The sequence below is a fragment of the Lacerta agilis genome, chromosome 10 (genome assembly GCF_009819535.1).
Source record: "Lacerta agilis isolate rLacAgi1 chromosome 10, rLacAgi1.pri, whole genome shotgun sequence".
NCBI lineage: Eukaryota > Metazoa > Chordata > Lepidosauria > Squamata > Lacertidae > Lacerta > Lacerta agilis.
This window is the reverse complement of record NC_046321.1, coordinates 50,064,737-50,080,507: the sequence shown is the minus strand read 5'-3', so window position 1 is coordinate 50,080,507 and position 15,771 is coordinate 50,064,737. Positions and strand designations below refer to the sequence as shown.

Here is a 15,771-nt window from a genome sequence, read left to right as displayed (position 1 = left end):
CTTGAAAAGTACTGTAGGAAGGATTCCATCTGGCTTAAAGCAGGGAATGAAGGGGATCAGAAACAAGGGTGGTTTTAAAAAAAAATATCTTAAGATTACTTTGCGGTATTAATTCTGAGTCTCCTTAAAACTGGAGATGAATTATGCAGTCTAGCAGCTATGTCTTTTGCAGTTCACTGCCCTTTAATGTCCATATTTCCAGCAGGATTTAATTTCTTGGAATAGCTTTTGAAATGTATGTCGTATGCTTACAGCTGGCTCCAGCAGCCCACAAGGATTGCTCTCGGCGTAGTGGCAAAGATCTATGCATGTAGAACTATGTTCTTCCGTATCCAACATTGAGCCGGTTTGGGCATAAGCCATAGTTTATTGTGATGGAGCAAGTCACAGTGACTTTCTCCGTGTAGTTGTGAGAAGGAAACAGGAGCTTTTGCTTCTCTTTTTGATTAACTACAGTTTGGGATTTTATCTGAATCCAGCAATGGGTTATGAAGCTGGCTTGTTTCAACATGCCATGGTTAAAATTAGTCATTGTTTATGGTGGTTAATCAAACTATGCTTCATAACAAAAATGGAAGCAAAAACTTCCAATTTCTTCATAGCTATAAGGATGAAGAAATGAGGAGGGGGAGCTCACTGTGGTTCACTCAAGTCACCATAAATAATGGTCGCCATAAATAATATCATTGCATCTGAACTTCCTCAGCTTCATAGTTGCCTGAATGTTAGTTAATTGTTCACAGTAGCAATTTTGGAGTTACATAATTGAAATTGCTGTCATAGCAAAGAAACTTATGAAGACAAATAATAATCATTTTTCCTTCTTGTGTGAAGGCCCAGATTCTGGAATTTGGCTTAGCTGTGCATGAGAAGTTTGTCCCTCAAGATATGAGACCTTTACATAAAAACTAGTGGATCAGTTCTTTGTGATGAAATCAAGTTTGGGATACAGGTATGTGTGATTCATGATGAAAGGCCCTTAGGTTGTACATAGTCAGTACATTTATTAAGCAACAGACAGTGACATCTTCTGGTTGCAGGACTATATTGCATCACTGTATTTATATCTTCCTGTTTCAAAGGAAAATGCATACTGTGGGAGGGCATTAAAAAGAAAATCTAGTTTCCTTAGTGTATAGTATTAATCTTTTTTACAATATATTGCCATATATATAAAGTTGTCTTCAAAACAGCAAAGTATAAGCCTTTTAAAAAAATTATCCTGGTCCCTGATATTTTAAATTTAAATGTATACTTAGGAATTTGCTGCATGCATCCAGGCCAGTCCATTCACTTTCCGACACGGAAGCCCCCGCATCTCTAGAAATTCAATCCCCGTTTCTATGAGTCCAGAGGGTGTCAGAGTGATTCCCAGACGCAGGTAAGTGGAAAAAGTGAAGTTCCACATTTCCATACTTGTACAAGGGGACCAATTCTCACAAAAGTTGGACAATCCTGAAATAGAAAGAAACAATAACACCAGCTGCCAAGGGAGGTTATAGTGATTCCTTCATTTAAAGGTATTCATAAAAATAAAATTGGGCAGGCATTTGTGATTGGGGGCAGAATGCTTGAAGTAAGGCAGAAACTGTTTAGGGCACAAATTGGATAATCCCATTAATCTTACAGTTTTGCCACACTCTCGGGTAGAGTTTCTAGCTGTTTTGGACCACAACCCTCATTATCCCCAGCTGGCAGCACCGTGGTCAGGGGTGATGGCAGTTGTAGTCTAAAACAGCTGGAGACCCAAGTTTGGGAAACCCTGCTCTACAATATGGATGGGGAACCTGAAGGCCTCCCAGGCTCTCTGGACTCCACCAGACCCAGGCAGGTTTACCAGTGGCTGGGGATTATGGGAACTGTAGTCCAACAACACCTGGAGGCCTGTAGGTTCCCTCCTTCTCTGCTGTAGGATGAGCTGCTGTTATTGACCCACAACATTCTCATGGTAAGTTGTGGTTTTTTTTGTTTTTTGTTTTTTTTTAAATCCTAAGAATATGTGGATCCGCATTAAAGTCCAATACCGACATGTGGAAAAGCAGTCTTTGAGTGCTGACATGTTGGTTGAGTACACACTGTATATGTAGAGCACATGGCTTCCCACAAAGAATCATGGGAGTTGCAGTTTACCCCTCACAGAGCTGCAATTGCAGCTCTGCGAGGGGTAAACTTCAACTCCGAGCACCATTAACAAACTACAGTTTCCAGGATTTATTTTTTGGGGGTGGGGGAGGTAATGTGGTTTAGTTTTATGGTGTGTGTGTGTGTGTGTGTGTGTGTGTGTGTGTGTGTACTATATGACAAACTGATATCAGAGTTGATGAAAACTTCTTTTCTTCTTTGTAACAGCCCCTTAAGTTACCCAGCTGTCAACAGATACTCTTCCTCATCATTGTCCTCTCAAGCCTCTGCAGAGGTCAGCAATATAACTGGACAGTCTGAAAGCTCTGATGAAGTTTTCAACATGCAGGTACAAAATGTTCCCTTCATCTAAAACTGGATCAGTTTATATCTTTCTGAGGGCTTTTCTAGTTTTGGGAGGTTGGCGGTACTATTTTGAAGTGGTACGGAGGGAAACAGCAGATGCTAAGGATGCTGCAAGATTTATTTCATTATTTTTATTTGTACTTCTAACACATCCAATTTGATCAGCTCAGGATTAGAAATAAAACTTGAAACAATCAATTCCCATTGCAATATAAATTATTATTATTATTATTATTATTATTATATTTAAAATACCCTTTTATAATCCTGACAAACAAAGGCTAATCAGTCAGTAAGTGCTTCATTCAGGGGGGAAAGTTCTAGCTCTGCCTTTGGCAAACCTAATCTATCATACCATGAATCAGAGCATGTTGTTGTTCACCTGTTTATCATTATGTCACATGAGGACATTGAGATTTTGTGACTCTTGTATTTCCAGCCAAGTCCATCTACCTCAAGCCTGAGTTCCACTCATTCAGCTTCACCTAATGTGACCAGCTCTGCTCCATCCAGTGCCAGAGGTTAGTGCTTCATTACCTAAAGTTCCTTCCGGAAGCTTTCTGGGCACTACTAAATGATTTTAATGCAACCCATTTCTCGATCACACCATTTTGCAGTTACAGGTAGGCAGCCGTGTTGGTTTGCTGTAGTCGAAACAAACAAACAAACAAATTCCTTCCAGTAGCACCTTAGAGACCAACTAAGTTTGTTCTTCGTATGAGCTTTCGTGTGCATGCACACTTCTTCAGATACACTGAACAGAAGTCACCAGACCCTTATATATAGTGAGAGAGTGGGGAGGGGTATTACTCAGAAGGGTGGTGGGAATGGGTGATTGGCTGATGGGTGTTGTAAACCTGTTGACGACTGTTAACGACAGTGTGGCGGAATAATGCCTGCTGATGATTCAGGTTCATTGTGGGTTATCCTATCACTCCCACGTTAGGTAGGTGTTCCCTGGGAGGCGGAGCTAGTTGGCATTCTAAAAGGAGGGGGAACAACCTTGAAAGGCAGTTGGGGGGTTGGTAGTTGGGGGTGGAGGGTTAGAGTGAGAAAATGAGAGGTTAGGCTTTTGGGGGAATGGGAGGAAAGGTCATTACCATTGCTAAAGGGATGCAGGAAATATTATAACAAAGCTGAATTACATGTGAAGAAGATTGGTACTAGTAATAACCCGAGACATCCATGTTTTCAAGTTACCTAATAAAGTTAAATGTGCTTAAACGTTCGTTGACTCTGGCAGTGTATCAGTACCTTAAGAGGTGTGACTAAGAGGAGAGAACAAAGCTTTCCTGGGGAAGAGGAAACTGTTTGCTTATTCTCCTGTCATACAGAGGGCTGGACAGTGAAGCCAAGTGTGCCACTTATTTGCCTAAAGGGAAGGCAAACTGCAGTAGTTGGGAACCCTGGTAGGGAGATCCCATAGGTGGCAAGAGGTTTTCAAACGTAGAGCCCTGAGGTACCCCAGAGACAACTCCCATATGAACACTGAAGGATTTATCCTAGTTGTCAGTGAAACCTAGGGAGAGTCACTGTTGGGGAAGTATTGAAGGGGAGGCCAAACCCTACACCAAAGGATAAATGGACATAAATCTGACATCAGGAATCACAAAACTGAGAAACCAGTAGGAGAATACTTCAATCTTCCAGGTCATTCTATACAAGATCTCAAAGTACCGGTAGCTGTTTTATTACAAAGGAATTTCAGAAATAGACTGGAAAGAGAAGTTGCTGAATTGCAACTCATTTCCAAACTCAAAACCATGGAGAGACCTGGTCTGAATAGAGATGTTGGATTCTTATCTCATTATACATGACAAAGCTATTTTTAACCTTTTCACCCCTTGCTTTTTCCTGTAAGACCAATTGCTGTCGTTAACAGTCATCAACAGGTTTACCACACCTATCAGCCAATCACCCATTCCCACCACCCTTCTGAGTAATACCCCTCCCCACCCTCTCACTATATATAAGGGTCTGGTGACTTCTGTTTCAGTGTATCTGAAGAAATGTGCATGCACACGAAAGCTCATACGAAGAACAAACTTAGTTGGTCTCTAAGGTGCTACTAGAAGGAATTTTTTATTTTTATTTTGTTTCGACACCATTTTGCAGTCCTGCAGTGCGAGGCAAGCCACTGTAGAGTGTCTGTCCATTGTGGCCTCACCAGAATAATACACCAAACTGAAGGTCAGGAGAACTGTACTAATTCTGCAGGTTTTTCTTTTGTTCCAGGCTCGCCTCTGTTGTCTGACAAGCTTAAACATTCCAGAGAAAATTCTTGTTTGTCTCCAAGGGAGAGGCCTTGTAGTGCCATTTACCCAAATCCTGCTGAGTCTTCACAGGTAGGCATTGCTAAGGGTGACTTGACAGGGCAGCCCTCTCTCAAGTGGGCTTCTGCGGGGCAGAAATTGTATTGACCTACCTACCTACCTACCTACCTACCTACCTACCGAATTCAAACAGGTTACTTTTTGTGCATGTAAAAGTTACAGTAGATCTTTTGAGCATTGTTCCTCATCAAATGACAGTGCTTACATGTTTACTTTTAGGGTAAGTAATAATTCAGCTTCTCAATTTCTTAGATTGATTCATTATGGCAGTTTCTTGAAGAATAGCAGAGAAGTGTTGTGAATGAAGAAAGCCCAGGATTTTTGTTTTTGTTTTCTCCTTTAGTGTCACTGTTTTATCATTTAAAGCAGGGCAGACTCCTTTACATATGAAGTTATTGTACCATGAGGTCAAAGTGCCTACCGTCTTCCATTTACATAATGCCATTTATAATTGACAGCCGTTCTTTTTAACGATCACATTTAACCTTGGCATATTTCTTGAAACCTCTGCAGACCATTCCATCCCCACACCATGCTATTAACAATGTAGTTCTCATGTTGAGACTTGGGGAAACCCTGGAGCAGGTTCCCTGTGATTTGTGGAGTTTCGGCTCCGTTGGTAGAACATTATTGCCATTTCAAAGGATCTTCAGAAACGAACGTCCCTTGGGTTTTTGTAATTCATTTTCTCCGATAGGAAGCTCTTGCTTAATAGTTCCTCTGTCGCTCTATAACGCGATCTCCTCTAGTCTTGTTATGACTTGCTGGTTGCCATTGTAGCTGACATTTGCTCAGCGACAGCAAACATTATTTTTGAATCAGCCTAAACTTTTCTATCATCCGCTGGAGCAGCCAGGGCAGGAAATGGGCTGCCGGAGGAATATTCTTATGTTAAAGTGGCTTTTGGTACATGCCACAAAAAAAGAACTGTACCATTTTTGCTCCCAGCCTGCAAACCCTTGCTTTGCCAAGTGGAATGAGGCCTCTATTCCGCGCTGCATCCGAGATTCACCAAAGGAGCCTGAGGAGCACATAGGCCCAGTATCTGCTCACCCAGAGACTTACCTGACAGGGAAGTCTCACAATCTGTCAACAACCTCAGTAGCTCCCGACAGGGTAAGTAGAAAAAAAATACCTATTTCTCATGCAAACATTATGCAGATAACGACTCAAGCAGTTCCTTTTCTCTGTCACCTCTTTAAACTAAATCAAAAAGGAGAAGGATTTTTTCTTGTGACGGCCCTGTGCTATAGAACACCACCATAGTAGGGACTTCTGGGCTATCACTAGAGAGATGGATATGGGGAAGGGGACATGGCATACTGCTTTGTCACAGTTCACCAAGTCATTATTGGAGGCAATAGCAGTTCCCCCATAGCCTCACATATAGGCGCTGTGGTCTAAACCACAGAGCCTGCGGCCCAGCTCCTGCCAACCTAGCAGTTCGAAAGCACATCAAGTACAAGTAGATAAATAGGTACCACTCCGGTGGGAAGGTAAACGGCGTTTCGTGCGCTGCTCTGGTTTGCCACAAGCGGCTTAGTCATGCTGGCCATGACCTGGAAACTGTCTGCGGACAAATGCCGGCTCCCTCAGCCAGTAAAGTGAGATGAGCGCTGCAACCCCAGAGTCATCTGCCACTGGACCTAATGGTCAGGGGTCCCTTTACCCACATAAGAGAAAGCACTGAATATTGAGATCCAGATGGTCATTTGCCTCAGGGGAAATAAAACAGACCTGGAAATTTCCGTAATTCATTTCAGACCATAGAAACCTCACTAAGGGCACTTGAAAGCAGTGACCAGACTTGGGCAACAGGTCTATCATTCTAGCTTTCTTCATGCTCAGGGTGGCTGATCAGGAATCTGCCCATTTGTATAGTTCCTTTCCATGCTGCCTGCCTTTTGCTGTACTTTCCTATGTCACAACACCAGGACAAAATCATTGTTTGGTAACGACGTGCCTCGTTTTTGTAAGGGGTGAATTTAGTAAACAAGGAACACAATGGTGGTCCAACATGGGCTTTAGTCAAACTATTTCCATATTTTACCACCGCCACTCAGATTTGCCCATTTTAAACAAATTCACAGGCTGGCCTGTTAGACCGAGTTGCCGTCACATTTGGCCGGTCAGAAAGGCAGTCTGGTCGTTTCCTGTTCTGAGAATATGGCTGTTGGCTGCACTGTCATGACCTGTCATGCTTATTCTCCATCTTCTAATTGACGTGTCTGCATGTCGATGTTTCTAGTGATAAAGCTTTGCATACTCTTACTGTCTGCTCTAGCTTCATTGTAGTTGCCGTACTTTTTTTCCCTTTTCTTTCTTCGCAAGTACCCCACAATTCCCTGTTCTCGTGAATGTATTGTTTGCCTTGGATATCTGGCAGTTCTTGTCTTATGAGTTTGCTTCCACCAATCTATCAGTGACTTTGGTTCCTTGGCTGGTCCCTGTAGACTCTCCCACAGAAAAGATCCGAAGTTCTTGCAAATATTGCATTTGCTAACCTTGATTTTGACAAATTTGCTTAATCAGTATTTAGGCTCTTGCGATGTAAATTGGAAATTACTGGTAGTATAGCATTCACATCCAATGACCTTGGATTTCTACCTTTTCACTAGCTCTTTCAGGACCTACTAATGTTATTTCTATATAAACATCTAAATCTACTTTGTAGTCTTCAATTTAAGTACATACCTTCACTCAAACTTCATTTGTACATCTTTGCCTCACTTCCTGTATATAATCAAGTAATAGCCATTGGAGGGAGATGGGGGAACTGCCTTGGGAATTTTTGTATAGGTACCATTGACTAAATGATACTACTTTATATTCTAGAATAAACTGTTTTGTTGCCTTACAAACTTGGTCTTAAATGGTTTATCTGATGATTATATCTGCATTATTATCAATCAATCATTTTCAAAGGAGATTGTAAAATTCATCCAGTTGACTTTTGCTAACAAGTTCTTTATGACATATAGTAATTATTATATAATATATTCTTTACTAACTGACCTTAAGAAAATCCCAGTATCATTGGGTGGTTAGAAAAATGGTGTATTACACATGAGTCAAGTGTGGTTATATGAATAGGATTTGCCTAGATTATATCAGATATGTATTTTATTAAGTAGAGGCAGGACCCCCCCCCCCAAAAAAATAAGGAAGCTCTTTTCATATTTTTTTAAGATCTCAAGAGTTTCTGCAGTTGAATTTGAATGTTATCTGAAGCATTTTAGCTTCCATTGCTTTTTTTTTTAAAAAAGCAAGCCTTGGGAATGCCTTCTTTTTTCGCTGTTCAATGCATAGCCCTTCTGCTGATTAATTATTCCTAGTTTTTCAATACAGAAAGAGCTTTGTTTTTGTACATGGTATTTAAATTAAATTACCTCTGTTTTTTGTCTTCTAAGCAGTCCTCTTAGGACTCATAATTAAAGAAAATCCATATCAAACCATATCAATCATGCTTTAGTCTGGTGTTTTTTTTAAAAAAGATAATTTTTCACAAATTTAATTTTATATTTGCAAACCTATCTGAAAATTGATTTCTAAAGGTTTAATAAAAATGCTGTCATGAAAATGTTGTGATTTTTTAGAGAATTTTGTTCAATCACATTGGAGATGGTGCTTTGCCCCGAAGCGATCCTAATTTGTCTGGTCCTGAGAAAGGTAAGCATTTTATTTATTTAGACGTTCATATCTCACCTTTCTGTAAAATATCTGTGGTGGCTCTCGCAAGAAAAAAGTAAAGCAAAGCACAATAATAAAAATTTGTTAAGCAGAAATAATGTATAATGTAGCATTATAGTGTAATATAATATATATAATGGGTGGCATCGCATTTAGTCATGTTCATAGGAGACCCATTGAAATAAAGGACTTACTGTAACTTAGTCATGATTATAAGCTAATGGATTGATTTTTATTGATTTAGTAGGTATGATTTATTCAGATACTACCTAATATATATATATACACACACACACACACACACACACACACACAATTGTAATCAATTTTGCATTCAGTACTATATATATTGCAGTTAAATACCACAGTGGTGTTCAGTAAGACAAAATAGTGAGTCTAAATGAAATGTGAAATAACGGCTTCCTCAGTAGATTCAGACAGAAGAGAGGCCAAAACCCTTAACCTGGAGGCTACAGAGACTAGTTAAGTAAATTCGCTCTAGGGCTTGAATCAACAATTTGTAGCCAACTTTAAAAAACTGGCTTATATGTAGTTTAACTTTTGACAGCTTAGAATACCAATGCTGATTTTTGTCATCTTTTTCCAGCTGTAAACAGCACTCCCAGCAGCTGGAGCTTGGACAGCGGGAAGGAAGCCAGGAACATGTCAGAGAGTGCAAAGCTTATGTCTCCTCCTGTGCCCCCACGCCCCACGCAAACTGGTATGTGGGTACATCACAACTGTTCTTTTCTAGTAGCAGGCATGGGAATGGTCTGCCACAGGCTGAATTCAGCTCAGGTTTCGTCTGAGAAACCAGGATGGGTAGGTCCAGGAGCTGCATGGCTAGGAGACCCGCCATGAGAAGAGATCATGGTAGCCTCAGCCAAATGTCCCCAGCCCAGTAGAGCTTGAAGAGGGACAAGGCAAGTAGACTGGGCAGAGGTTATTTTTCAAGGACCTGGTGCGACGAACCTCCACTTCAGACTCTCCCCTTGTTACTAAGTTGACTTTTTAATCAGGTGTTCTGGGTCAAATTACCATGCACCCCACCTGTCCCTCTGAGGTCCATCTGTTATTGCCTTTCCCTTTGATTATTAAACTGGGAAATTTCTTAGTAACGGGAGTTTTCCTGTCCAGCGGCCGTGGCCGGTTATATCCTCTGCTCTGGGCTTCGGGGGTTAACCTCTCCTTTGCCTATAGTTCGGGGCCTCTCTTTATTAGATCCCCTCACTATATCAGTTGGCTAATCCCTTTTAGCAACTCTGTGGCAATCCCAGGTTTTCCGCCCGCTAGCCCCTCCTGAGGGAACTCTAAGACACAAACTATCGCCTTTCAGATTAGTTTTGCCCTTTTCCTGAGTTCCCCTCCTCAAGAGCTTATATAACTCGCTGGACCAAAAGAACGACGATATTTTCTTGGCTCAAAAACAAGAGATCTTTAATTATTACAGAGCATGACGGTTTCAGTATAGGTTCATAAGCTTAGTTTCTTAACAGTGTAGATTTTTCCTTTCAGTAACATAAACACATCTTCAACGATCCTAACCTAACCTAAACCTCACCTCGCCCCACACCCTCCTTCTTCAGTCACCACTCTCCAACCCTCTCACACACACTCTTCCTCCTTTTAAATAGCGGAATGTCCCGCCTCCCAAAGGGTGTCTGCCACTCAAACTGGGGAGCCCATTAACCCTTACAACACCATGGGTCTCTGAACAGCCCCTAACTATGACCTGATTCATTACACCTGGAAGGGGCTAGGAAGGTGGGAAACAGGCAGCGGGGCACAGGGATGTTGCCAGAGGGCCTGCAGGCTAGTTTTTTTGTTTTTGTAATGGGTCCCATATTTCTTGCCGCTGCCTGCTCTTTTTCAACTACCTGTTTGTCCACACACACACACACACACACACACACACACAATTGTGTTGCTTATGTTGTGTTGCTATTGGAGATAGCCTGGTGCCTCCAGTCTGGAGAGATATTTTATGAGGGGCCCAGAGCAATGGTCCTCAGTGCAACTGGAGAGGGGGAAATAAGAGGAAGTGTTTTCCTCCATTCTTAGAGGGTTTTTGCAGATAAGAGAAGCCCCTGGGTTGAAAAGTTCTATCAGTGCACTCTGCCTGGAGCTGCAAAGGCCAAAAGCAAGAACTGTGGGTTGCTGACTTTTATGGTAATGGAGGCGGGGGGCAAGATCCTTTCATTGTGGAGTTGCTTCCATGGGGGTCTGAGGACAAAGCCTAGGTTTGTTTTTAATGGAAAGTAAATGATGAATGTGGACTATAATGACTGGTCATCATAATGTTATTATCAAGCAACATTTATGCATAAATAAATACATACTATATCATTCGGTCAGTAATACCCAAAGCTGCTATAAAAAGGGGGGGGGGGAATACAGCACAAAATGAGGAAAATAGGGGAATAAAAAACACCACCCCCACAAACACTGTCCTAATTCACCAAATTTTATCTTAGTGTCCATGCATGTGTGTAAGCTTTGATATAATGTCCATTTTAAGCTTCATTGTTATTCTCATTCCAACTGAATTCTCAAATCTGTTAAATTCTCCTCTCTTTTTTTAGCAGCATCACCTCGACACCTAACCTCAGTTTCCCCTTCTCCTGCCGGAAGATCTCCAATGAAGGTAGTGGCTAAATGGAATTTGAACTATTTTGTGTTTCTTCCTGTTTACAATACGATGCTTTTCTTCTCTCCTTGTAATATTGACACATCTTCTGACCTGCATTTTGCCTTCAGAATCTTAATGTTTTGAGGGCAACTCATATCATAAAAGCTCAGCCCTTGAAACTAGCGCATTCTCGTTTCCTTTTTATTAAAACAGCTTAGAGAGGTTAGGTTATGAAGCAATAAATAAATAAAATAAGCATATAGTTTATTTATTGATATGACGGTGCCAGTGTCTGTAGCAGCAAGTTGGTCCTATGCTTTCAGAAGACAGCGGCCATAAGCTGGAGTGAACATAAAACAACTCAGGCGCTTTTATTTTATACTGTTACTTCTCATGGAAGATTTATGCAGTGGCAATTGTTATACAGAATTGCATCTCCTATCTTGTATTGCCACTGCCTGTTTCTGAGATCTGACAAGTCAAAAGGTTTAATTCTGGGAAGCAGATTCAGCATTACAGCCTACAGATTTGTTGTGAAAGTACTCATTTCTGGCATTAGAGGGCACAGTGCTACCATTAATTCTAGAGGCTTTTATAGCATTGCTAGCAAATGAGCACGTAGTGATAAACAATAGCTCTGCTCAGCTTCTGGTTTTGAAGGCGCAAAATGAGAAAACTGCCCTGCATTTCTGGTAGCTTCAGAATTTCAGTGGGCCATATCACACGGAACTCAGAACTTGTTGCGAAGGAACGTTTATCCATAACTTGGCATGTTTTCTTCATAGAAGTAATTTCCTCCTTCTCCACCACCCTCTCTCTCTTTTTTTTGGGTGGCGGTGGTGGGGGACTAATTCCTTTTCTTTTCACCCAGGGTTCAATACAATCGTTTACTCCATCTCCTGTGGACTACCATTCCTCGGGACTCATTTCCAACTCCCCAGTCTTGTCTGGAAGTTACAGCAGTGGCATCTCCTCCCTCAGTCGGTGTAGCATGTCTGAGACGTCCGGCTTTGAAACTCAAGTCATGGAGCACCCAGTACCTATTTCTAACTGCAACATGTCCGAAGAGCCCGTGAGAAAAGAGAGCAAGACTCCGCCACCTTACAGCGTTTATGAGCGGACACTGAGGCGCCCTGTCCCGCTACCTCACAGTCTTTCCATCCCCATCCCCACAGATCCGCCAGCTCTGCCACCCAAACCCCTGCTGGTCCGACCAAACAATCTGGAAAACAGTAACAAGAGAACTGAACAGGTCCCTCGGCCCAGGCCTCTTCCGCGGAAAGTGTCTCAGTTATAACTTTTTTAAGAGAGGGTCATTTTTTTTGTAATGACTTAAGTGGGGGGGGGAACACACACATCTAACATAGGCACTTTAATATTTTTCACAAATATTCTTTCCAGTCGTTTTCTTTTTTCTTTTCTTTTCTTTAACTGCTTAATATTATGTTCAATATTTTTGGCAGATGAAAAGTACTAACCTAGAATGCCAGATAATTGCAAGAAACAAGATTGAAATGATTTCGTTAATATTAGGTACAGCAGACATGGATGCATACCAGTTTGAATATGAAGCTCACCCCCCCAAAAAATACTTTAAGCAAAACTATAATTCCCCTCCACAACTTCCTTTAATGTAATTCCCTGTACTTCTTAGAGCATGCAGAATAATATGATTTAAACTTAATATATAAAACCAAGGCATGTTCCTGTAACAAGATAGTTTCATTTCTACTTTTTGTGAACATTTTGGAGACTGTTCCCTTACCACTTTTGAACCTGTTTATTAATACATGTACATGAACAAAAGTGATTATGGGTCAAGTGCTTATAATTGCATTGGAAAATCATGAGGATATTGTTGTTGCTGAGTTCATGAAACAAAACACTTTGTTTGGGGTTACTTACTTTCTTTTCGCACATTTCCACGTTTTATAAAGCATATGTATATACATTTTCATACTTTTTAAAAAATGACATTTTCAGCACTTTGGCAATGATCTGTCAACATGGCCTACATTTTCCAATTTACTTCATAATTCCATATAGCTGCTGATAAAAAAAAATTCCCATGGACAGCTGGTTGTAGAATTTTCACTTGCACATTAAAAATTGTGTGTTTTCAGAGGAGGAAAGTAACCTTTGAGGTGTTCTAGTATCTCAAGTGACTGTGTCCTTTTCATTGTGATCTGAAATGGCCATTGTCAGCGCTGTAAAATTAGTAAATGCAAAGAATGGCAAACAACTGGGTACAAATAAGTGTTCCTGAAAAATAGGGGGCATTAACTGTGCGTGAAACATCAGAACTATAAATCAGGATTCAGGCTTTAATAGTGATTTTTTTTTCTTTCTTTCTCCCAATCAAGCATCTTGCCCATTTGGCAGCCTTTAAGCCTCCGGACTGCATACTGCACTGTACAACAGAAAGCTTAGGAAACATCTGGGTAAAGGCAGGTACCTTTTCCTACAAGTCCCCCGGCCTGTCCCCCACCCCTTGCTCAGTTTCTGACAACCAGCTGTGTAGACTCCTCCATAGCTCGTGTCCATTCCAGACAGGGCAGCTTCTCATGCCACAATCTGTCCTCTTGTAGAGAGAGAGGACAAAATATGTGACATGCCACATTGTTTGAAAAGGCATTCAAAATGCACAGAAGCGGGGGACTCGACATTTCCCTGCTTCTGCTTCTGTGTATTTTATCTTTGAAAAAGGAAGCGGCCGCCAGCAATTGCAAACGTGTGCCATTTAAAATCACCGCAGTATCTCTGCCCAAGTGCAACTTGCGAAATTGCCTTTGGAAATCTGTCCTGACAAGCAAAGGACGCTGCTCAGAGTGAAGACACTTTGCGCAAGGTCTGTTACACTCCCCCAAAGCACGGCACATTCCAGTCTCCCCAAACGAAAGAGCTGGGCCTCCTTTCCGTTCTGTTGCTGTACATTCCACTCCCAAAACATGAGGGAGCCTCAGGAGGGTGAGGAACTGTGGTCTGAAAAAAAGGAAAACGGACCCCTCAGTGAGTAAAACAGAAAAACTTGTCTGCAAATAGACATTCCCAATCGCAGCCCAAGTCCCTACAGAACATTCTGTGTTGAAGTGCCCTTACTCTTGCCGGATGATGTTCAAGGTGGCATTTCACTCGAAAGCTCCTGTAGATCCGTTTGAAATTTCGTACTCAGTTCTAGGACCACAGATTAAATCACCTTGTATAAGCAATTTTTCTATCTCTTCTCCGCTCCCCATCCCATTTATGTACTGTTTGCAACATCTGTTTGACAACCAATACGTATGATCTGTATTTTTCAATCATACCGTTCAAAAGTTATCTCCCTGTTTTGTTGGGAATTGTGTGTGTGTGTGTGTTGATTTAACAGTTTGCTTTGTTGATAGCTTAACTCTGCAACATGGTGACCACTTTTTATATTCCCTCAACGAAACCTTCAGCAGGTATATGCTGTTAATGGTAGCTATAGAGGTTTTCTATAATAAATGTCCGAGTATTTTTGTACATAACTGGTTAATTTTAATAAGGAGTACAACTATGTGAAAAAGAAAAACCAGACAGTTGTGTATGCAGTAAGATTGTTATAATTATGCCAAATACTTTATGTAAGGGTGGGGCACGGGGAAAAATATTTGTACATATGTGCTTTTAACAATAATTCTGCCATATTGACTCTACAACTTTGAATGTCAGAAAAATATATTAATATATGTTGAAATATCTATGTTTAGCAAAAGTGTTTATAACTGGAAAAGGAGCATATGAATTTTAGCTTTGTACGTTGCTGATTTTGAAGTCCTGAGATTTCTTGAACTAGCTCTCGCTTATCATAACATTTTCATGTCCGCATAACCAGAATTTTGAAGCTGTTAGCTTACATATTTATGCTGTTTTTTTAAAAAAGGAAAAGGTATTGTAATTTAAATAAAGTGTCACAAACTGGATAACAGACCTACTTTTATCCCTCTCCCACCTTATACATAGAGCTGAATCAGTGTGTTGCCTGGTCCTTCAGCATAGTCTGAATCAGTGTTATTTGCTCCTCAAGTCCGTTTTTAAAACATATTTGGCAGTAAGCAAAATTTTTACTCATGTGCACGTATTACTGACGTCTGCTTGACAGCAAAACTTTTAATGTAGTTTCTGTTTACAGATGGTTATACTGGTTGCTGAAGAACCATAAATACACAATAAAATTGATTGATCTTTATTGTACCATTTGTTTTCTGCTGAGTGCTGAGTTTGTAAATCAGTTTGCCATGGAATTAAAGTTTCAGATCCTGTATTTGATCTAACTTCATTTCTGGTTTTAAAGGAGAGAGAAAATGAAGCAATCTCTTTGCTGATCATGTCTCCTTTGTCTGCCCTGCCCCTGCCAACTCAACTCTATCATAGCTTTCACACGTTTGCCGGGAGCTTTTAAAGAATATAATTTGATTGGCCATTAAATGCATAGTTGCTCTAGGGAACAAAATATCTTTGTCCTAGCAGGTGGTGTGTCTGTTGTGGGCAGATCATACTTTTCTATCCATCTCATCATCATGTTTCATCGCTAGAATGCAGGCCACAGCATATCCTGCAATAGCATGTCTTTTGTATAGCAGGGAGGCATGTGCAAAAATGTCAGTATGAAAA

General features: G+C 40.9%; 1 protein-coding gene across 1 annotated transcript in view; it reads left to right on the top strand.

Annotated features, from left to right (window-relative positions):
- Positions 1 to 15,346, top strand: part of DOCK4 (dedicator of cytokinesis 4) — a 231,248-nt gene extending 215,902 nt beyond the window's left edge. Inside the window, 10 exon segments of the mRNA XM_033162667.1 lie at positions 835 to 901; positions 904 to 956; positions 1,260 to 1,381; positions 2,350 to 2,470; positions 2,927 to 3,008; positions 4,723 to 4,832; positions 8,417 to 8,489; positions 9,118 to 9,231; positions 11,096 to 11,154; positions 12,011 to 15,346. Of these exon segments, the coding sequence (XP_033018558.1) occupies positions 835 to 901; positions 904 to 956; positions 1,260 to 1,381; positions 2,350 to 2,470; positions 2,927 to 3,008; positions 4,723 to 4,832; positions 8,417 to 8,489; positions 9,118 to 9,231; positions 11,096 to 11,154; positions 12,011 to 12,436 (1,227 nt within the window). The 3' untranslated portion in view covers positions 12,437 to 15,346.
- Positions 15,347 to 15,771: the final 425 nt, after the last annotated feature.